This window comes from Solea solea, chromosome 21 (assembly GCF_958295425.1).
Source record: "Solea solea chromosome 21, fSolSol10.1, whole genome shotgun sequence".
Lineage (NCBI taxonomy): Eukaryota > Metazoa > Chordata > Actinopteri > Pleuronectiformes > Soleidae > Solea > Solea solea.
The window spans coordinates 8,718,127-8,741,681 of NC_081154.1; the positions used below are offsets into that span (position 1 = coordinate 8,718,127).

General features: G+C 43.5%; 1 protein-coding gene across 1 annotated transcript; it reads right to left on the reverse strand.

Moving 5' to 3' along the window:
• Nucleotides 1-2,685: 2,685 nt before the first annotated feature.
• On the reverse strand, nucleotides 2,686-22,819 carry wnt3 (wingless-type MMTV integration site family, member 3). The gene is made up of 4 exons (XM_058621954.1): nucleotides 22,421-22,819; nucleotides 9,470-9,711; nucleotides 6,232-6,497; nucleotides 2,686-3,403 (listed from the first exon to the last, which is right to left on the reverse strand). Exons 1-4 carry the CDS (start codon nucleotides 22,498-22,500, stop codon nucleotides 2,924-2,926), a joined length of 1,068 nt encoding a protein of 355 aa, XP_058477937.1. The 5' UTR covers nucleotides 22,501-22,819; the 3' UTR covers nucleotides 2,686-2,923.
• Between the last annotated feature and the right edge of the window lie 736 nt (nucleotides 22,820-23,555).

Consider the following 23,555-nt stretch of genomic DNA (forward strand, 5'->3'; position numbering starts at 1 on the left):
TATCTGTAACCACTTGTGTCCCTTTGAGAACTGTGAAATAATTGTGTCACTGCATGATACAAAACAACTAGTGCGTTGTTTTAAAATGGAGGTAGATCACTGTAGGTTGCGAACTTCTTCTTCACTAATATTCAGTGTTTATGCTAAATTGCATGGCAGCCATGAAATTATATTTTTCTGTCACAGATTCCATGAACGGACTAACCCTGCCTTTTGCCTATGTCGGCTGAGACTGGCGCCAACACCCCCAACGCCAACACCTCAAGTGGAGGATAAAGCGGTAGAAAATGAGTGAGTGAGTCAAAGTATGACGCAGTGAGTCTCTTGTAACAAATACAACGTTTCAGCTCATCTATGAGTTATTTTATGTCTATTTTATAGCTTTTAATGTATCATTATTTTGAGAAAAGGCTGAATTTATGAAAGTCACTTAAGGGTGATTTTATGGCATTTAGTTATAAAGGCTGGCCTCCATTTGTGTGTGTGTGTCTATTTAGGATTTTCTTTCTCCTATAAACACTGACCTTTGTTGGGACCAGTAGTTTTCATTGAGACCAAAACCTGGTCCTTATGAGGCAGGACCTCATTTGTGGTGAAGGAACTGGTTAAGTTTTGGGCTAAGGGTTAGACAATAGTTGGTTATTATTAAGGTTAGGGACATTGCTTTGTGTGGGTTCGTCGGTGCAGTGTCCAAGAAGAATAACCGCACAAACCTGTGTGCGTGTGTGTGTTTTATTAGAATTACATGTATGTACAAAAGGAACAAGTTGGTATCATAGTTGGTTTCTGTCCTTCCATGGGACTCTTTATATATATGGGTGTGTAGAAAAAGCACAAGACAGCAGTTCTGTTCTTCAAATATATAATCTTAGCTCAGTCATACAGATATATACATTGTATAATAAATAATATTTATAAAAACATAACATTTACGATTATAAAATAAAAAGGAAATGATTCACTTTAAAACATTTGTACAAAACTTTGGATATAGCGGAGGGGAACGGGGACAGGGGACAGGGGACGGGGGACGGTGGGGGAACTGAACACAGAAAAGTAGGCCCAGGCAGGGAAGACTGTGTGGAAGAGGATGAAAAATACTATGCTATATCAGCCTACAGAGGACAGCCTATACACACTACTGTGTAACTTGTAGTCTTGCTGTTGAGTATAATTTATAGGAAGTAGGCGGGGACTGTCAGATCCGTCATCCATCCGTCCACTTCTGTGTCACTAGCAGCCGTCATGTGCTCACACACACACATATTCACATCTTGCACAACTCAGCGTTTAAATGTTTTTCAGGATCAGGGATCAGGAGTCGACGCGATCCGTCCTCCCCTCCATCCCCACCCCCCAAAAAAGAAAAAAAAAATCACAACTATTTTCCTGAAGCACTTTAGCAAATAAACCCTTGTTAAAAATGATCCGGCGGGCAACACTGGGCTGACATCTGTGCCTCTTAAAGGATCATTCTGAGGAAATGACATCGTGTGCTGTTCTTCCAGGATCTCCACAACAGTGAGCCAGGGTTGTTTTGGGGGTGCACTGACAAGAACACAAGATCATAAATCAGGCTGCTGGAAAACCCTCACATGTCTGACTGAGGGAAAATATGGAGAGAATGAAGGAAGGAAGGAAGGATGTGGAAGCCAATCTGAATCTGGTCGGCATTCTGGTTTCCACATGTCATCACATGTCCCCCTTACTTGTTTTTTAGTACAGTGGTTTAAAAAAAAAAAGAAAGAGAAAAGGTATTTTGCTCACTTTACACTTTTAACCAAAGTATTAATGTGAAGTGTGCCGAGGCTTGACTCATGTCCGATGCATAAATCCACAAATGAAACGACCATGAATGATCTTCTTCTCGTGTGTTTACTGGTTAACTCTACTCCAGTATCATGTCGAACTCTTCTGTTGCATCACACGTGTGGAAAGCATGAGGTTGACCCATCGCAGCAGCAGCAGCCGAGTTGTCATTCATAAGAACTGCTAACTTGTAATGAGGAAAGAGGAATTTTTTTTTTTAAACCACCTGGAGTTGTGTGAAACTGAATAGTGCATACATATACATGTGTAGGGTTGTTGTGGAATGAGCATGTGGTTCACACACATGCTCCCTCCTGCATACCTCCACTCCCAGCCCACTGGTAATATTTCAGAAATGCAGGGATATAAAATCAGGCTGTAGCATATATCTTCCAGGCTTCCTGGTCCACTGGTGCAGCGGAGTTGATCAGCAGGGAGGAGCAAAACTGAGGATTTCATCAGCTCAGTAGTTTTCAGTTCAGTTCAGTTCAGTAGTCACGAAGCGATGTTTTTTCTTGGGGGGGGGCGATGTGTTCAGTGTCACTTATGGCGGAGTGACGGTTTAGAGGTTGGTTTAGTTTATAAAAACAAAACAAAAAAAAAGGTAAACCAGCCAAAACTGGCCGGGGAAGTGAGGTGTTAGTCAGAAATGCTTTTTTTTTTTTTTTTCAAAAGCAAAGAGAGTCTGAAAGTTTTTTTGTTTTTTTTTCTTTTTTAACTGCATTAATCTCACATGTAAGATCTGTTATTGTACACGCCACGAGCACTGTGTTGGTGGCATGGAGAGAGGGAAATAAATAAAGACACGGGTGGGGGGGCCGGGGTATTACATGGAATAACATCCGCCAACGAGAGCGGACACTTTCTGATCGGATGCGACGGAAGCGTAATGTAGTGGTTTGGACGACTGGAGGAGGGTTCGTTGTTTTCTGTACAATAAAAAGGTGTAGAAGTCACTACCCATACGGGGCCTGAGTGTGTTTGTGTGGGATGTAGTGTCTGTGTGTGGAGAAGCAGGACAGTGGCGGTGAGTTGAGGGCTTGAGTTGGGCAGCAGTCAGTTTGTCTGAAAGCACAGGCCTCTCTCGTTCTCTCTCTCTCTCTCTCTCTCTCTCTCACTTGCACGTGTGCACGTCGTACACTCGCACGCACTCCTGACAGCTGACGTAGCAGCACCAGTGGAAGATGCAGTGGCACTTCTCCTTGCGCTTCTCAGTCCGAGTGTTGTGGCCCCGGCCGCAGCACAGCAGGTCGCAGCCCTCGATGCCGTGCGACGACACGTTGCAGACCCGGTCGCGCGTCCCGAACGAGCCCGTCTCCTGATTGGGCTCGCAGAAATTGGGCGAGCCCTCGTAGTAGACGAGGTCGCGCTCGGTGGGGTGCTTGAAGAAGGCGTACTTGACCCGCAGCGTCTCCACCCAGCCCCGGGACTCCCGGTGCTTCTCCACCACCATCTCTGAGGCGCTGTCGTACTTGTCCTTCAGGTAGTCGCCCAGCATGCGGAAGTCCGGCTGCGCCCACCAACAGGTTTTCACCTCACAGCTTCCTGACAGACCGTGACATTTGCAGCGCAGGTGCATGTGGTCGAGGATGGTCTGAGGAACACAGAAGACACATTTAAGTTGACTTTGAGGGACTGTTTAAACCCAGCACAGTTATTTTCGGCAGTGCTGTCACTAAATAGAGACTCAATGTTGGAGATTAAAGCATGTTTTCAGGATTATTAAGTCCTTTTAACTCATCTACAGTTCGGCATTGTTCAGTTTGATTCTTGTATCTGACTTCGCACTCATGACTCTTCCAGTGACGACACTCTCTGACCAATCAGTAGCCGGCAGTCTGTCAATTGGAAGTATAGAGCAGGTACTAAAAAAAGTACCAGGTGTCAGGTACTATCCCTAATGGAAAAGCAAAAAAAAGAAGAGTCGAGCCGAGTCGTGCTAGAACTGTACAGTGGAAAAGCGGCATAAGTCTATCAGTTCCACAAAACTCTCTGTTTCCCACTATTGCGTTGTCTAGCTCTCGTGTCGACTGGCGACATTCAGAGTGACTCATTTTATATGACAAAGGTTGGAGGCAACAGCAACGTTGCTCGAGTAAAGCTTAAGATGGCTGCAAACAGGTTGTCTGAGTATGACTGAAAATTGCCCGCGTGGTCGTTCAACACTTCTTCTTGTCTCCGTCTGTTCCTGCACTGCCAGAGAGACGCAGCATAGAGATAATATTCATGAAGACCCAACAGAAGTACTATTTTCACAATGTTTTTAAGGAAAAGCAGTTATGTGATTCTTCTTACTCTCCTAAAGGAAAGCCAAAAGAGTGCCAGGGGCACATCTATGATGTTTGGCTGTCAAAACCATAGTTGGTATATTTAATTTATTATATATATACTGTTAATGGTCTCAATCCCTGGTCTCAGGTCTTCTTCAGCAGAACGTTTCATTTAGTATTTTGTAAACCAGTGTGTTTGACAGCTGCAATCCTCCAATAGGGGTCTAATTGCATATTAGTACTACTATTTATTCACAAGCACTAAGCACTATTAAACACTATCTACAGATCTACAGACACCAGCACTCAAAGAGTGCATCTTGAGTAGAGCATCCCTCACTTAGTTAAACTTAAATGTGCTGGCATTAATTCCCTTTTAATTAAATAACACTCAGGGCTTGCGGGAATGTCAAGTCAGTCACCACCTCGCTTGCGATGAAATCTGATGGTTAGAAATTAACAGGAAATTCAATAATACACCATCACTAAACCGCTAAAGACTGGCAGGGCAGACCAAGACAAACAATACGCCACTGGCTGCAATTTGCAGCTGTGAAGTACAGAGAGGCTGCGCTGCTGCGAAATCCCTCTGAAGTCACTGGCTCACATGAGTGTGCTGCTGCAGGGAATGTTATACCTTTATGTTTTGATTCTGTTGTGCTTTAATTCAACGGCTATATTTAGCCGCAGAATTCCCCCAGCTGGGGCGGAAGGCAGGTGGCTGTGGCACCTCTAGGTGAGAAGGAAGGGAAGGGAAGGGAGGGAGCGAGTGAGTATGGGTGAAAGGGTTGGGACGCCACACTAGTGACATCACACGGTGAGCTTGTCATGCCGACATCAAGTCCCAGAGGCCCTCGGGGCTAAATAATGGAGCGTGAGAGGGCCAGGTGGAGAGGAGAGGGAAAGAGACTCCTGACAGAGCTGCTGTTCACTTAGCTTCTGTGGTCTGTCTGACTGCTCCTGTGTACTCAGATCAAAGAGCCGCCTTGTTGCCGTGTGGTTTTGCCCCTCAGCGAGCAGCCAGGGAGCCCATCTTCTCCCAGTGGTGACAGCAGCCAGTGATGTTTTAAGTCTGAGCTGATTTCCTCCTTGGCCGAACCCCCCTCCCCCCCCAACCTCTCCTCCTCGACTCGTTTTTTTTTTTTTTTTGATTGTCAGGGAATTTTTTTCATTGCGAGGTGTGGGGGCAATACTGGAGTGAGGGTGTCGCTGAGACGAGTAATTAAGCAGTCATTCAAAGTCAAGAGCTCATTTTCACGTTCAAGTCAAAAGAGACAATCCCTCCCTCCCGTCACGTGAACAATTAGTAATCCCAAAGTCTCCCGCTTCCTGAACAAATCTATTCCGTCTGTGAGGCGGTTTGCGTCGTCCTGCGTTCTGTGTGTTCACGTCTTCACCTTTTTCGCTGCAATATGTAACACCGCACTGTGTCAGGGTTGTCTAACTAATGTGATGTATTGCAGCTGTGCTGTGGAGCGCAACCAGCTGACTGTACTAAATGTACACAACAATGGAGCCTGAGTTTATCTTGCAGCCAGCCAATGACACCCAGTACGTCTTGTAAATGTTAAACCGCGACTGTCACATTGGTTTAGTCTTGTAGTAAACTCAGTATGTACACTATCGAGACAAAAGTATGTGGACCCTCCACGGTTCACGTCTATTTTTGTACACTCAGTTCCTGTGAAGTGAAACCGCTATGCTGCAGCTCCTGTGCCAGTTTGACGAGGACTATTTCCTGTCTCCACAGGACAGTGTCCCCTCCCTGTGCACAAAGCAAAGACCTGTTTATGAAGGACATGTTTAAAAACTGAATAACTTCTGTTTAATGTATGATAATCCAGATTCCCAGATTTTACAATCACATTAAGGGTGAAGTTAATTAGAAAATGGTCTGTATTTTATGTAGTGCCTGTCTGGTCTTGGTGAGCACTCATTGCACCCATTCAAACCCATTTACTCGCACATTGGCACTCACGGCCAGCCTACCCATAATGATCAGGGACACACTGGAAATACACCTACCAACCATCCAGTTGGACAACAACGTGCTCTACCATTGCGCCACAGCTCCACATAATTTTGCCCATGTGCTATATATTTATATGAAGTACAGAAAACAGGTTCTTCAAATGTGTCTGACTCTATTTACCGTGCGTCCTGCTTCGTTGTTGTGCCGGTTCATCGCAGAGCGAGCATCTGGTCGGTTCTCCCTGGCGTCTGCGAACTCCCTGGACACCAGCACCCCGAACTCTGCATCCTCACTGCAGCCTCCCCACTTCCAGCCCTCCCCAGGAGGCCCCTTGTGGTGGGAGTCACAGCCGCACATCGTGGACGTGCCCTCAGCGCAGGACCGTGTCACCGCGAATGCGACGCCTGCCGAGGCTATGGCGTGGACAAACGATGACTCCCTGGTTGCTGAGAGAGGGACAGGTGAAGACGGAGGGAGGGAGAATGAGATGGGAGAGTGTGTCAGGCTTGTGTTCAACACACACAGTCCAAATTGTACAGCTGCCATCATCCAGACAGAAAGATACCTGCAGGCGATAGCCTTTTAACACAGCATTTCATCTTTGAGAAGGCATTTGTGTACCTGTAAAAACATACCTCCACTCTCTAACTTTGCTTTATGAACATTTGGCTCAGGATGTCTACCATGATGAGGACGCACATACATGAAGGAGCCTTAAAGCAGAGTCCCTGCAGTGACATCACCCATTCTAGTAGTGTCAGGGGGGCCTAATGCTCAGTGGGATCTTATAGTGACCCCCTGTCATCCCTGAGGTGTGCTGCTTTGCATCTGGATAGTGTTTCAGGAATGTTGTCACCCCCTCACCCACCCACCTTTCCCTGTTCAGAGCCCAAGGCCTCCTGGTGAAACCTAGTAGTGTGTCGGCCTGCTTTTTCTTTTTTTCTTCAGTTTGAGGGATGGGGTTACGCCTTCTTTGAAGGCAACAGCTTATTATGTAACTGGACACCATTGTTTCACAATCACAGCACACTTACCAGGGCTCACCGATTACATTCAACTGGCTCTGTAACAGACACACAGGTATGGGGAGGTGGCGAGCCACTTTTCTATATTGAGAGGACTGATGTGTTAAATTGCATCTTCTGAGTTTCAGAGAATTAAGTGTGTAATTTTGTTTTTTGCTTTTTTCAGAACCACAGTGGCTAAAAGCCAGAAATTCCTGAGCAACTCCACCACCAAGGAGGCCATGGAAGCCACAGATAAAGTTAACTCATGTTTGGTTGGAGGCAACTCATATTTTCCCACCCTCAGTGATAACAAATAATGAACTGAAAAATGAATAGAATTGCCATTTTTTGGACCCACAGGGCTTGTGTTATGTCACTCATATCAGTATTTGTAGAGGTTTGTTATCATCACTGAAGCTGATTCTTTTGCAACTCTGGGAAATTTTTGAATGTACGTATGCAATACATTGAAACTATTCGATAATTGCTTAATATTATAATACATTTTAGACATTTAGTTTTTTACTGTTCATCCCCATAGGCCGTTGATAAAAACATATGTCTGCTGTTGGCAAAACTCCTGTTTTGAAGCCTCAAGATTTGCCATTTTACCAGTGCCATTTCAGTTTTTGAAACATCACCTGCTCTCTATCAGTTACACGTATTAACTCACGCGTTGTGTTTATCGTCTATTTTCCTCTAAATGGGAACAAAATGAACATTATGTTTTATGAAAAACGTTTACAATCAAGTGAGAAATTTTTATTTTCCTATAGACTTCCATTCAAACCGACATTTTTTTTATATCCAACTGAGTCACCCCCTGGTGGCTAACTGCTACATGCCTGAAAGGCTACATCCGTTTTTATACACACTATGTTCATTCCCCTGTAAAAAAAAAGAAAAAAAGATACAGTTTTCAACTAAATACCCAGTTTTCCTCTGAACCCGTGCATGATTGGATGACATGCAATCCCCAGGTTGGGCATCCCTGCTCACCCTGGCAAGACTAAGTAGGTCCTCCACAACATGGTCCTGTGAGCTCCGTGCCCCAGGAGTGCTGGCTGTTAGCCAAGGCTAGCGCTGCTCCTGCTACCTGCTGGGCCCATCAATCCGCCTTTGTTTCCCTTGTGTCACACTGTATTATCCACACAAAGGGCCCAGCGACTCGCGCCCCCACAGTCCCGTTCTGCCCAGAGCTGGCATTCCCCAAACTCCCTTGCTCCCCTCCCCTGTCCCTCGACCAGCACCCTGAGCTGAAATCCCATACACCACCACCCTCCACGGGACCTCAGCCCCCCTATTTCCTAGAGGCGACCACCACCACCATTGCCAACACACGGCTTATCACAGGGGCTGGTGCTGGTGGTAGGTAGCTATCCCTCTCCGAACTCAAACACTTCCATTTATCGTTCCCCAAACAACATTTCCCACTCTTCCTTCCTTCCTTCCCTCCTTCACTTCCCTATCCCAAAGTGCACACCCAGGCTAGGTTTGGAGAGATCCCCTTTCAGCCTGTTTTCATGACAGAGTCAAAAGGGCGTGTGAATGGGGCGTCCGTGGGAGCTGGACTGTGTGAGGCGATCACTGGTCTTCATGCACAGTAGGGGTTGAGCGGAGCCCCCCGGCCCTTTTCTATTGCCTGTAATCTCATTTGGCCTCCCCTCTCCCTTTTATTTGACGGTGGAGCTTGGACTGCTCACACTGCCCATTTCTGTCCAGATTCCTTCCCCTCTGACACACAGGGTAATTCATTTCCAATCAGCAGCCTCACTCACAACACACAAACTTCTACCTTTTTAATTAGGGACTGCAAATACCAAAGCAGGATCACCTGCACCTTTTGTTTCCTATTGTCGGGTCGAGTTGGATGTTGGATGTGGACAACTAGTGGTGCTGTCTGCGAAGTGTCTGATGGATGTGTCCAGTATATCATCTTTGCATGTCTGGTTTTGTTGCTGCATTTGCCACGTTGACCCTCTTACATGAGTAAACATGGTTGGGGGGACAGGAAAAAAAGTCTTTGCCTCTACAGAAATACGTGATGCTAGAGGTGAAGATACGTGGAAGTTCAATAATGTGTCAGTGCTTGTACCTGTATTTATTCCTTACTGCAGCCAGGAAAGGCGTATATTATTGTAATTGCCCAAGCTAGTCAGCAGAAGCCCAGAACACAGGCAGTGCTAAGCCTTAGGGTGGAAAAGTGGTAAATGCTACGTTTTGTATCAGCTTGCAACAGCCTCAGTTACAAAGCCATATTTTATAGGTGGGTGTTGTTTGGCACAGACACATTTAGATCATAATTCATTTCATACATCATTACAGAATACAGCAGTGAGTAGTCATGGGAGGCCTCCTTTCTTTTTCTTGTATTTGTACTTGAAGTAAAAAAAAAAAATATATATATATACCTTTGTCTAAAACAGGGCCAAAGATGGCAAGGTTGTCCTTGATGGTCGTACAGTTCCATCGGCGCCCCCTGAACTGGTGCTGGCATTCCTGGATCCCCAGCTTGACACCTTCAGCAACACTTGGCATGATCTCGATGTAGTTGCGACAGAAACGCAGCTGCTTGGGCACCAGACCTGGGATGGAGCCACATAAGATGGGTTGTGAGCCCAGAGATGAGTACTGCTGCCCAAGGGCCAGGGACCTGTGGAGCACAGAGGGGGACATGTTCAAGTCCATGCTCATGTTTGCTGGGCACTGCTGCACCTCTGCTAAGCGCTATAGGGAATTAAAAGAATGGCAAGGTGATCAAAAGAGGCCGTGTATTGAACCTCAGACAGGCTACCATGACAAATGCCTGATTTTTCAATCAGATAGCTACTGGAATATAAAAGTTCACAAGTGAAGCCCAAGACGTAAGGCTGAAGTAGCAGGAGACGACTCTGGTGGTTGAATGGAAGGAGAGGAATGAGCTAATGGTCTCAATCGCTAGTTTCACGTCTTTTTTCAACAGAACACAACATCAATTTTATAAACGATGTTCCTATGTAGAGGAAATTAGACAACAAAACACAACACGTTTGCGTGGACACCACTGTGATTGACAGCTCGTGTATTCTCCAACATATTGTCCAACTGGGGCTGGTTTGCAAGAGACATAAAAACCGTCAAATTATATATATCTTAAGGCTTCAAATGCACAGTCTTTCACTTTTGTAACATACTTTTTCAGATGAAGAAAAACAGATATTTCTAATGTGACGTTATTTATGCTGTGTCATCCCCAGTGCATTTATACGTCTCAAGAATGTGGGAATTATAGCATCTTGTCTCACAGTACAAGTCTGTGCCCTCCGTGAACTCAAGCCTACAATAGCAATGATGGTGACCTGCCAGCGAGGCCTCTGTGAAAAGCATCCTGCTCCTCAAGAGGGACCCGACCGCGCCTCTGTATGCATTTATCTCAGGTTTTTACTGTAAGCAGCTCTGTGACAATACACTGATTCATACTTGAGTGTTTTATTGACTTATCTGCTTAATGTAATTTATACTAGGAGCTCCTGTTTATTTTGCCTCTTAACTCCACCAGGAGGGGGCGGGGATTAATGGGCCCAATTCAGGGCAGGGATGCAAGCTATTAGTACTGACTTTTCAAAGTGTTCCCACTTGTTAGCATACACAGATCTTCCTGATGCAACAGATAACACACAATAACATGTCTGTGTAGTTTAGGAAAAGTCCCGAATACAATTTCAAATATATGACAACACTTGCCCTTGTTGTTCCATCATTAATTAGTGGTTTGCCTCTGGAGTTGATGTTCAAAGAATGACACTGCATGTAGCCCGAGCTCGCCGGTGAAGGACAAAAACACTGTCTATCTATAGCTATGTGTCTCACCAGGAGGCTCGTGCAGATGTGCCTAAGCAGGGATTAATCACCACAATGAGACAGCCAAGATCAGCTTGTGATGCCAGTAACCATTATAGTTTCATTCAAGTCATTAATTTTAATTGCTTTCTATTAAATAAAAGAGAGAGAGAGACAACATGTTTGCCGTGCCCTTGTTTTAACATGTTTTTTGTGATGACAAGCTTAAACAAAACTGTTCGGTACCTTCCAGCAAGTCATGCATTTCTTGTAGTTGATGTCGGACTCAGATTTCCTGTTTATTTATTTACCAGTCGACATGATACGCTAACAGCTTAGGAAACATACGTGTTTCAGTGCCGTCTGCGTTCTTTAGAGGTGTGTGTGTGTGTGTGTGTGTGTTTAGAGGCTTGTGTGAGAGAAGCCGCGCTTCACTTAAAGTGTTGAGAAGACTCGCCGGCACTTGGCCGGGGTCTGGGTTGGACAACATGACGCTGGAAGTCATGAGAGGATCATGCAGGAACAATTGACACTGATCAGATCAGAGCGCCACTCAGGATGACCTCAGGATCCCCGCAGGGCGCAACCCAATCATAGCAGCCACTGACTCTGACAGATGAGTGCAGTGCAGCGCGGCCACCTCAAAACAAAAAGTCGAGCCATTGAAGTCGGAGGGAGAGAAGAAAAAAAAATCCCCCCCTAGATAGGTTTGTGGCTCTTGTGCGCTTTTGCTTTCTACTAATGGCAACCACCTATACCCTGCCCCCATGCCCCATCACCCCGCTCCCCTCCCCTACACTGTATTTGATCTCAGGTGAGCATTGTTACAGTAGGCTCCTAGGGATCAAGGTTTGCCAGGGGAGCTTATGAACTGAGACCTGCAGCTGAGCTGCTTTTGCTTTTACAGCTGGTCTTATGGCTATATGATGATCACATAATCAGCTATGAGTCACTGGTGTTGTAAGCATGAGCTTCCTGGTTGACACCGATGCAACAACAAACAACTCAAAGATCCTCAAAGACGGTACAGTTACATTAACTGTAATAAACAGAAACTATCAAATACTACTGTGCATACAAAAAAATAGAGCATGAAAATCCAGCTTTTCCCAAGCGTCTAAAATTAGTAATTTGATAGAGCTCATGTCCTTGTCTTGGGTTTACCCAATGCAAAGGCAGCCACATTAGCTCATCTGCCAGTCCCAGCCACACCAACATCACTGAGTTTAAGTGTTGCTGACTTCACTCTGTCTGGTGACTGAGTGACTAAGGACCTTAATTACACCGTCTGCTAGTTCAGTTACTGCCCATTAATCTCTCAGTCGTGGGATGGACCGGAGCAAAAGAGTCCTTCCGCAAAAACTTGGACTTGAACATTGTGGTGTCACGTGACCTCCCCAGTAACATCTGACAATTACCACATCAATTTGTTCATACAGAGATGTCTTAGCACGACGGCATTACCAGCATCTGTCAGATGTACCTTCTGCCTTTGTCGGCAAAGTTGGGATTTCTCATGATATCAGCAATATAACCACATGGTACTTTGTGGTGGCCATAGCACGTTTAGACTAAAGTCTATTAGTCTTTGTTTGCAAAGGCATCATTTGATCTGATGGACAGATGAGATGACAGGGATAGCTTTTTGGCGAGGTGCTAATGAGAGTCTTAACCCTGAGGGGTTATGAGGCATATCGTGCAAACAGACACATGCAGCCTCATGCATGTAGACCACATGTGTGCCACGCTGATCCTGCCTGCTTAGCCTTACTTCTCGTAAGCCACAAGCAACGTGTCTCAACCGAGCGAGGGAGCAGCAGACGCACAGACCTCCGCAGAGGCAGAATGCCGGGGGAATCTGCTGCAGGGGACGAGACTAGCAGCAGAGCAGCAGCAAACTGCGGGGCTTGGCAGGTGCATGCCCGGGCAGGTCTGTGTGGGGCCTCTGCTGGCCTGGGGGGGTTTATGGCTTGGTCGGGGTTTTTCTCTGCATCTAAAACTGCGCTGATGTAAAAGTATGATGGGCCGCTGAAACCACAGAAATGAGGCAGAGGAAACAAAGGGATTCCACCACACACCTTGCTTGAGAGTGGAAATTCACGCAATCAAGACGAACACTGTCAATGAAAACTCCCAGTGCAATAAAATCACCTCAAACTTCTCCATTACCTGGTTGAACAGGTGAATCAAGATGTTTTTCTAAATAACATATTGTTTTGTTTTGTCTATGAGTAAGCTTGAGTCAGGGGGTGAGTCAAGGAATCCTGTATTGTCAAAAATATGTTGCAGCTGCTGTTATGGGAGGTCTGCATTACAGGGGTCAGTGTGTAGCACATGTCTGTGCACACATGAGCTTTCTTTGTGTTATCCCCAGAGGCACAAAAAGCACCAGATGAACCTCTGAACCTGTTGAGGAGAACGTGACATATGACCTCTCTGCCTTTAGCCCGATGGTCCATAGAAACTGTGAGAAGTTCATTATCAGGGTCTACATGCAAGTATCAAAGAACAGCAGAGCCAATAGGTGCCTGGTTGCAGGTGATGTCTGTCCAGGCTAGGGTTGCCAGTTTCCTGAGCAGTGTCCTCCTGACGCCATTTTCCCTTTACATTTCACCACGTCTCTGTCGTTACGATACACAGGACTCGCGGTGAATCAGGTCAACCAATCAAAAGTGCCCATTTTTTGAATGACAGACAGATTGAGAAAGCCTGACAGCAGGAGGGGGATTTTATTTTCCCCTCATACAAATTGCACAATCTTCATTAGTGGACTAATCTGTCATTTTTCTGTCATGGTTTTGCACTAAATTAAGTGTGTTCTGTATTTGTGTGTTTCATCTTTCAAATGTGCAACTCTTTTCCGGAATGGTTGGCCACCCTAATCCAGGCTCACTGCGATGAGGTACCTGCTAAAGTTTAAATTCTACACTTGAGATGTGATTGAACGATTTATTTAGTTTGAAGCAAATCCAGTGGAGGCTCTACATCTCCTTTTGCATTTTGGATACTAAAAAAAATGGCCTAAATCCTCTCACACAAGCACAACAAAGGGGGTTTTCCAGGAAAAAGCGCACATTATGTGGAATTATTTCATGCATTTTACTCATTTGAGACGTTACACTTGTGACAGAATGAGCATGGAGATAATTATGTCACTTCCGGCTTCCATCTTTGGTTAGAAAGGGTAAATTAGTACAGCATAGTGATCTTTGTCATGCAGCAAACACAGACTTTTTAATTTTAAATGTTTGATGAATAATTTGAAAATATCCATTATAAAACAGTGGTAAGTGTTCTCAAACTACTAAAACAACAATTGTCTTTGATTTAGCTTGAAAGACAATTAGCATTATGTTAGCTCTATGTGCCCAGTGAATGGGAACATACAATATACATGTTTTTTGTCTGGAATATTTGTTATACATTTTACTAACACATGTTAAGTGATATTATACAGTATATTACAAACATGTGTATAAGTATCAAAGGTTTTAAGCTAGCAAAATAATAGTACATCTGTGATATCACTGTTAGACCTAAGTTCTAGACTGTTTCATGGTTTCTTATTTTAATTTTGTTTTTAAATATGTATACATTAATTAAATACTGAATTTAGAACCATTTTCAGTTCAAAACCAACTGATATTTCTCCACATCTATGTATGTGCACTTTTACCCATACTAGCAAGTTTTACACATACATTAGCATGAGGCTAAAACCTTGATCCTGAAACTTCACTTTCAAAACTTCTTTACCTAAATTGACAAACAGTAAAATGGATTAAACAGTACTCACAATAACAATATGTGTGTATTATGTAGGTAAGTTATGAAGTATTCCATTTAACAGGCCAGTAACTAGCTGGGATATGCAATAGAGTCATCCACTACTCATGATATTCACTGTTAGCACATAAAAAGTCATGAACTACAGTAGCTTTTTAATGTAAGAATTATGATAAATAATATTTGTGTTCTATTTTGTTTCAGTCAGAGCAGGAAGTAGCACCCCAGCTCCTTTACTATGTAAGTAAAACATTATTAAACCTTTTACACATGCTACATTTTGCGTGAAAAAGTGCATATTCTGTTGCCCAGTACTTTAGCTCACTTGCTATAACTTGTGCAGTCAGACAACTGTGCTGTAATAAATCAGACCCTCATGATATGAGGAATGGCCATTTCTGGTTTGTTGAAACAGATTTGAGGCATTGAATGAACCTTACAGTAATTTGGGAGGCTAAAGTTAGTGGTTCTGTCAGTGTATATTATATAGCGTCGATAAACGAAATGTTAGAAACACACTTCAGTGTAATGTAATGCCTTAAAAGATAAGCCGTTGTGGTCATTTTGCACTACTGGTTGTCTGCTGAATTTATTGTCCTATATGATTCGGTGAAGTTAGAAGTTAATTCAAAGTTTATAGGAGTTTGAAGTGGAATGCTGAGGTGGCAAAGTTATGAGTGCGAATCGGAGAGAAAATGAGGAGGATTAGCAATCCTGTGTATGCATTATTCCTTAGGCACTTTTTACAGTCTCATAGAAACCTGTGTAGCCTACACGTATGAGAGCTTAATGACCTTCACAGTTTTGTTTCTACTTGTTAAGGTCCTATACTTCCCACAAGGTTATCACTAATGACACCGATGTTTTGTTCGTAATTCTATACAAACATTTAAGCAGCCTTTTGTTCTGTACCAGGCATGCACTCTTCAGAACATGCTGAAAACTGTTACGCACGATGATATAATTTTCCATTTCGTTTAATCACAAGCTGGGACACTCTCCAGGCTATTGCTGTCAGGTCAAGTACGGCTGATGATGTTTTATACAACACCTCATTCATGTAGGGCCACAATTAGGGTTGGATTTTGAAGGTTAAATTTTGGATCAGTTTCCAACTTTGTAAAATTCCTGGAATAGTTTTTTTTTTTCAGTTCTTTTTTTTTTTTTTTTATGCCCTGCCATTCATTTTTATTTGCAAAGACTAAAATACAAAACCCTCTTTTCAGATTATTTTCGGGCAACCAAAAAGGACTAGACCATTACAAATACTCTGACTCACATCCAAAAATGTTGTTTGCATTAAAGAGAAATGATGTGAGTCTAAAGTTTTTGTTCTGACACCAAGATTAGTGTTTACATTAAACTTGTATCTACCTCTAATTTACCTCTATATGTTCATGCCACAGCTCAGCTTGACAGATTTGCCTGGAGGAGCTGCTCAACAAGGCCCTAGCAGAGAATGTCAGCGCGATGCGTTGAAAACATTGCCATCAGAATCTCATTTATAAATCCCACATCAGAGTCTGTAGAGAGGTAAAGACACTTAAAAGAAAGTAAGTGGGCCAAGGAAAGCCCGAGGATGGGACTTTTCCTGGTGGAGGCTGGAATGCAACGCATCTGCCTGTGTTTGCTGTTGTCTTCTCTTTCTCTTTGGCACACTTTTGATTTGTGGTCCAACAGCTTCTGGCTGATCAGATAAAAAATGACAGGACCCCTGAAAAATGTTTCAACCTGTTCTCCGGTCTACCTCATCTGCCTCCCCTCCTCTGGTGCAGACTGGTGTGGAGTTGGGACAAGAAGCCTCTGTAGTCACAAATATGGAGACAGAATGACGGGAAGTGAACAGGGTTTAAACTTGTAAACCTGCCTGTCAGGGAGTAGGAGAATCTCAGAAGTGCAGGAGTGCACTGGAGAGTGCAAGGCAGTGACATATGCATGTGTCAGACTTGGACGCCTGGTGTCTTGGTCTGCCTGTAGGACACCACAGAGTCTGAGCTGTTGTCTTGAGAGGACAGGGCTGGTTTGAATGAGAGTCGTGAGGCACTGTGAATGAACCACAGCTCAAACAGAGCATTGTTCCCTGATGCTGCTCATTAGTGGCTGCTGGTTGGCACCGCTGCTTGAATTCTCAACAAAATGCATCCAATGCAAATCTTAACTTGTAATGGGTTTTCTGCTATTTTCTATTTGTACATCTGGAATTTCTTTGTGGAACTATCCAATACATAGTGGCGTTTAAAAAAAAGAAAGAAAAACAAATGCTTTGAGTTATTCATGCTTGGTTGATTTGGAAAAAGTAAAAAAAAAGAAAAAAAGACAAATCTGGGAAAAACTACTCTGGTATTGAAGCATCCTGCAGATACTTCTAAAGTGTATCCAGTGCTCACAGCCAACACTGGTTAACAATCTCCAGCTCTACACATCTGCTGTCTGCTGAATAAATCCAGCTGCCACACAGAGTTTTAGATTGAACCTTTATACCCAAGGAGCTGTATTTATTGGTACAAGTTAAAATGTAATAAATGTCAAATGACAAGAGTTGTTGTCAAATGTCAGGACAGATTCACAATTTTGCTTTTATCATCTTTGAATTGGATATTTATTCCCATAGCAAATGTTAGTAGTTATGTGTTCATATGGCTTCACCATGTTAGTGTTAATAATAGATAATAGAGCGATTGCCTTTTATGAACCAGATCTTTTGTAAATTAAAAGGAAAAAAAGACGTGTTGGTCCTCGCTACCATTCCACACTGCATAGTAGTGCACATGACCTGGTCAGTGACCTGGTGCAGTCTGTACAGGTGTGATCAGCACATCTTTGTCACTGACCTTGTGTGTCAGAGAAACTGTTTTCTACTCATCATGACCCTCTGTAACAAGCCGTACAGGTGAGACCAGCCAGGTAATGAAGAGTTTACGTGTGTGTCTCCCCGTGTGTGTGTGTGTGTGTGTATACAACACCACCAACCCTAATGATCTCTTTGCCCCTGGCCATTTCTGTATTCTCTTTGATGAACTGTCCTGGCCTGTGTTTTAGTGCACCTAATAGCTGCACTCTGCAGGACTTGGTCATTTCCTACACGAGCACTTTGCATGTCCTTTGATGATGCCTGAAGATTAGGACTCACCCTTGCTGCTTTGAAATACCACTCTCCTTTGAACCTCTCACCTAGCCGGGGTTTGACTGGATAATGTCATCCCACATGGTTGCGCGCTGACGACAGACTCATAAATGGTCTATGATGTAATGTGTTGGACCCAACACATGGCCGGTGTCATTTTGATTGTTGTGATCGGGAACGATCGATATAAAAAGTGTGTAACGTTTGGTGTCTTTGTGAACAGTAACAATGTAACATCTGTCAAGCAATACTATCAGACCTGACTGAGAGACATTTGTGTCTATACAGCAGCAGAGCAGGTGTGGATGGGGGACAAGAAGTGTTAGGGCCACGCGTGAAGAAAACATATTTTTGCCATGACGCAATTAATAAAGTTGGATTATCATGCTGAGATTTAAGTCGACATGTCAAGATTAAACTCGAAATTTCGAAGTTGGAATATCTTGGGGATTGTGACAGGTACTGGGTGTCCAAGTTTATGACCTTATGACGGTCGATACTGTCACTAAAGAGAGAGACTTTATACGTTAATCTTTATTTTACCACTTGCAGTCAGCAGGTCAAAAACTCTCATTCACATTCCAACCACGCCTGAGACTGTCCGGATTCAGCAGCAGCTTCTGTGGAGCGGTGGCTCTCTGAGTGACATGTCGACATGAAATGTTGAGTTTAACCTCTAATATGTGGCCCTAATACTCTTTTTTTAAAACAGTAGAATTCTGTCTCACTTTACTAGCACAATGTTACTGTTGCCTCCATTTGTTTTGATATGAAACAAATCACTTCCTGTGTGCAGAGTGGAATTATTAGTCCTAACACTGCTGTACTGAAAGAGTCAAATAGGCTTAGTCAACATTGTGTGAACTCATTCCACAATGGTTTGAATGTAAAAGCCATTGGTTTGTATTTAAAAGTAACATACTACAGCTTTAAAAAGCTTTTCAATCACAAATCAAGTTTTCATTCAACTGTTTGAGCAACATTGCCTCAGCACATCCTTGATACCCAAGCAGATAGACATACTGTACATATTTTTGAGGCACATGTCCCCTTTTATATTCCTTTTATTCCTGAGGAAGTCACTTGAAGTTTTCTTCCTCTAGGGCTTTAGCCCAAAATTACCTTTGACCCTGGCTCTGTGCAGCAGCCCTCTGCCACTTATAATGAAATCCTAACGTTTCTTATGAAAGACATTCTTCTGGACCTTTCCTGCTTTTTTTTCTCTACCTTCCAAGGCCGCCTTGTTGAGAATAATACCCACACATCCTTGATCTTCTCACACAAGACGGCAGACGGAGGATTTTCTCGCAGTGAGAATCATTTAAGTGACCCTCGTTCCATTGGTAGGGGTTTTTGGGGTTGAAGATTGGATTGAGGATTGGAGGTGGGGGGGTGGGGGGGTGTCACGGTCAGATAATGACATTCCTGAGACCCAGAGATGGGTTCTAGAGCCCTCTTTAAGCTGCTCAGGTTGAACTGGAAAGGTTTGCGCATAGATGGGGCAGTTTGGTAAACCTAGATACCTTTTTTGAGCTCTTTTGAGAGGAATGCCGCTGATATCATTGCGGATCTGAAGTAGTTCCTCTCACACCACACGTAATCTTAATCAGGAAACTACATTTAAGTTAATACATGTGCAATTAAAGGGTGGTGGAATTAAATTAAATAAATAAAAGCTTTTTTGTCCAGTGTTCTTGTAGTTGTTGCATTTTCATGTAGGACACTTTAGTGGTAATAAAAGTAAATTATAAAGCAATAAATGTATCTGATTCCACAGATTTAATCTCCATGATTTAGTATTGGCCCTTAAGGACTGCTTCACATTTTTCATGATGTTTCACCTGAGTGCAGCTGAAGTAAAGCCCTGTGTGGGTGCTTAAGCTGGGCTGCATGTGATGATTTTAGCGACAGCAAACCGCACATGTTGACCATCATCATAAAACTATTCAGGGCAAATTTCCAAACCTATTGACTACATTTTACAGATTTCCTTGCAGGAGTTCCCGTTTGCATCATCCATCCTTCAGTCTCTCACCAGTCCCGCCTTTGTTTGTTGCTTTAACCACAAAAATGATCATCTTGGGAGAGTGAGATATGAAAGGGGAGCGTAGTGTTTCTGTTTGCAGCTTTAACAGCTGCAATGATAACAGAGGATTAAGAGAATAACGGTTATTGGATTTGAACATGTCGTGGTTGTGCGGTGCGATGTGACAGAGTTAAACCAATAATCGCCGCTGATGCTTGATTTCTGGTATTGGACCGTGTTCAGCTGATAATTCCTTGCTGAAAGTGACTGTCATCATTCACTTACTGCCAGTAATGTTTAAGCAAAAGCCCAAACGCACTGTTGGCAGAGTAAACTCTTGAGTTAAGATGAGTTAAGCCACACTGACTGAATACAATAGTAGTGCAGTCGAGACTTTTATCACCAGCTTTGATATATATATAATGTCATAGCCCTCGGCTTTAACTTCATAAACATAAATATTCCTGTTTTTTTTAAGTTTTTTTAATTTTCAAACCACACAAAGAGGATGGCGTTGGACAGATTTACTGTCAGCCCGTGGCTCATGTACAGATATGTAGTATCACTTTAGGCCGTCGTAAATTCTCTCAAACCTTGATTTCGCTCATTTTGTGCAAAATGACAGTTTCCCCAACATTCTTGCATTTCAAAAAAGGCAATTTACTGCCCTCTCTCACCTCTCCAAACTCACCTCACTTGTTTGCCATTCCCCCTCTCTCTCTCTCTCTCTCTCTCTCTCTCTCGCTCTCTACTACACTTCATCTTCATCCACGCATATGTGCATATCACTGGAGTTATTTATGCGCTGTTTTGTTTTCAACACCCCATCTTGTAAAAGCAAGGCTGCCAGGCATAAAGCAGTCAAAACTCCTCTTCCCTTCAACCTGCCCCACCATGGCTCGAGAATTTATGGCCAAGTCATCGCCCCTGAGACAGAAGCTGAGAGGAGTCTGCCTGGGCCCTTTTGCTGAAACTCGGCACCTTCTTGTTTGACGCACCACCTTATTTTGTCTCCTTTTGGACATGTTCAACACCGCGGGGTGATGCCACTGACAGCACTGTTTGACACCCATTCCTCAGCACCTGCCCATTCACCTGGAGCTACAGCATGGCTTTTCATCTCTCTCCCCTCGCAGTAACCCCTTCCCTCAGCCTACATTTCAAAAAATTTGTTACCCAAAATCAAAGGTGGTGCGCATTGTTAAGGTTCGAACATTATACCAGTGTCATGCAAGCTCCTTAAACAATGCAGCTGCAGGTAATTCACAGAGAGAGAGAGAGAGAATCCAGGCTCTTTGTCACCAGTGTCTGATGGTTGCTGCTGAAGCCAGGAGTGGGTGTAAAGTCCTCTTTGCCATTAACACTTCAACCCTGTGGCCTGTGTGCTTGGCAGCTGCCTGCTCTGTAAATGAAACCAGAAGATGCTCGCGGTTTGGACAGCAGAGCGGTGGGACCATATGCTGGTTGGACTACTAAAAGTGCAGTAGCGCTGACAAGTATTGTGTCATGAGCCAAGAGAGCTTTGTCATACGCCTACACAAATATCATCAAAATTGAAGCTTTATGTTACAAAGGACGACCAGGAGCTATGAGGTCAGCTGCATGGAGCTGAATTTGTAATGAGATAAAACCTCTAAATTTCAGTTGTTGGTGCCAAAAGCGATCTGGGATAATTTAACAAAGAATAAAACCCCGCGGCACCTAAACATATTGTCTCCTGACAAATCCGTCGTGGAGGGGGTGAACTGTGGTACAATTGAAAAGCAAAATTATAAGCTTTGGTGTTTTTATTTTTTTTATTTTATGTATTTATTTAAATTACAACTGATGCCCAGTGGCAGAATGCATTATTTTATTTTATGTTTTTAAATTGTCTTTAACTTTATCACTTGCAAAATATTTGTGTTCAACGCATGTCACACATCTACCAAAAACAACAATATTTAAAAGGAAAAAAAAAATGTTTGTTGAGGGGCCGGCGGCTTGATGTAAAATAGCAAACAAAACAAAATGACACTGATCTTCTAAGTCGTGATAACGTCTTATTAGATGAAAGAAATTGATTAGGATTTAGAAAACGGGAGCCTTTCTTGAGGCTTTGTTGAGTGTTCAGGGGCAACATCAGTGCTGTCATTGTGCTTGAGTGATACCCGCATTTTATCTAACAACGAATGATCACTCTGTCGTACACTTTTGTGTGCAAAGTCCTTACAGTGTTGCTGATAAGTTAAATCAACATGGCAGCCACTCACTAAAGTATTTTTTTGTAAATGTAAAAAATTTAATTTGACTTTTTAAAATAACGTAATGGTTCTCAAGAGTAAAAAAATAAAAAAAAAATAAATAAAAAATCACCCTCTTTGCATCATAACATACTCCAATATGATAAATGGACATGAGTGTGGAGGGGAAAAAAACGGCAAGCCTTTTCCGTTACACTAGTATTTGAGGTTAAGATTTTTTGGACTGGGCAGCAGAACATTTTTCCACGCAGTCAACTGAAAGTGCACATTCTGCCCTCTCAGAAATGATCATTTGACCAAAAAGTCTCTCTCTCTTTATGTGGCCATATAGGCTCTGATGCTGACACTGTGGATTTGTACTCACCACCAGATGGGATAGCCTCCAAGCACCCGTGAGCTGGACAACCACACACACATCAAATATCCAACCAGATACAAATCCATGAGGTAAGCCTTGTAGTGTGTGACAGGGTAAATGGATCAATACATAGAACTTCCAGTAGGCAATGAAGAAGAGTTTCCAGGAAGCGAAACGCTAGGGCAGCTTGATTGTTGAATGAAGGGAAAATTAAAATTATATTGAAAAAAAAAAAAATCTTCCTCCTGTTTTCGCCCCTTCTTTGAGTCGGGCCAGGAAAGTGTGTCTGTCTCCTAGTAGTTAAGAGAATAAGTGTCTCTTACACACATGCACACACGCTCCTACCCGTCCTCTCCTTCCCTCCCTCTCTCTGAGGTTCTTCCCTAAGGTAGATATCTTTTTCTCTCTCTCTCTACTTTTTTCTCCCTCAGGATGCCTCATCCACAGGCCCAATATTAAAGAGGGGGTGGGGGTGGAGGGTGATGGTGGTGGTGGTGGTGGTGATGGTGGGTGGGTGGCTGGGTGGGGGGGGTTGTGGGGTGAGGTTTGGAGATGTCAGCTGGCAAGCCAATCACAGAAGATGGCCTTAGGTTACGAAAAAAAAATTATTATTCGTTCCCATCTGTCAATCACACGCCACCCCCTGGTAATGTGGAAAAGAAAGGAACGAGTGAAAAGAGGGAGGGAGGGAAATGGGAGAGGGAGGTATAGGGAGGGACACATGAAAAAAGGTAAAGTAGACTTGTTACTCAACTTGTTTCTTGCATGAGGACGGGAAAACAAAGTGGCAGGAGCTATAGGTGAAGCGGAGTCGGACCGGCTTCTGCTCAGGAGACTTCACACACACACACACACACACACTCTACACTGTGACATATTGATTTTTTTTTTTTTGGGGTTGTGCCCTGACTAATTGATCCGGATACATGTGCATACACACACACATTCAATGGACACACACACACACACACACACACACATATAACACCTATCCGTCTCACGGGCACATATACAGTGAATTTTCTAAATTGTTGTCCGCCCACCCCAACAGGGGAGCACATAAAAGGGGACACAATAAAGCCATAAAGTGTGGTGGTGGCTGGGCCCGGCATGCAGAGGTTATATGCTTCAGCGGCCCAAA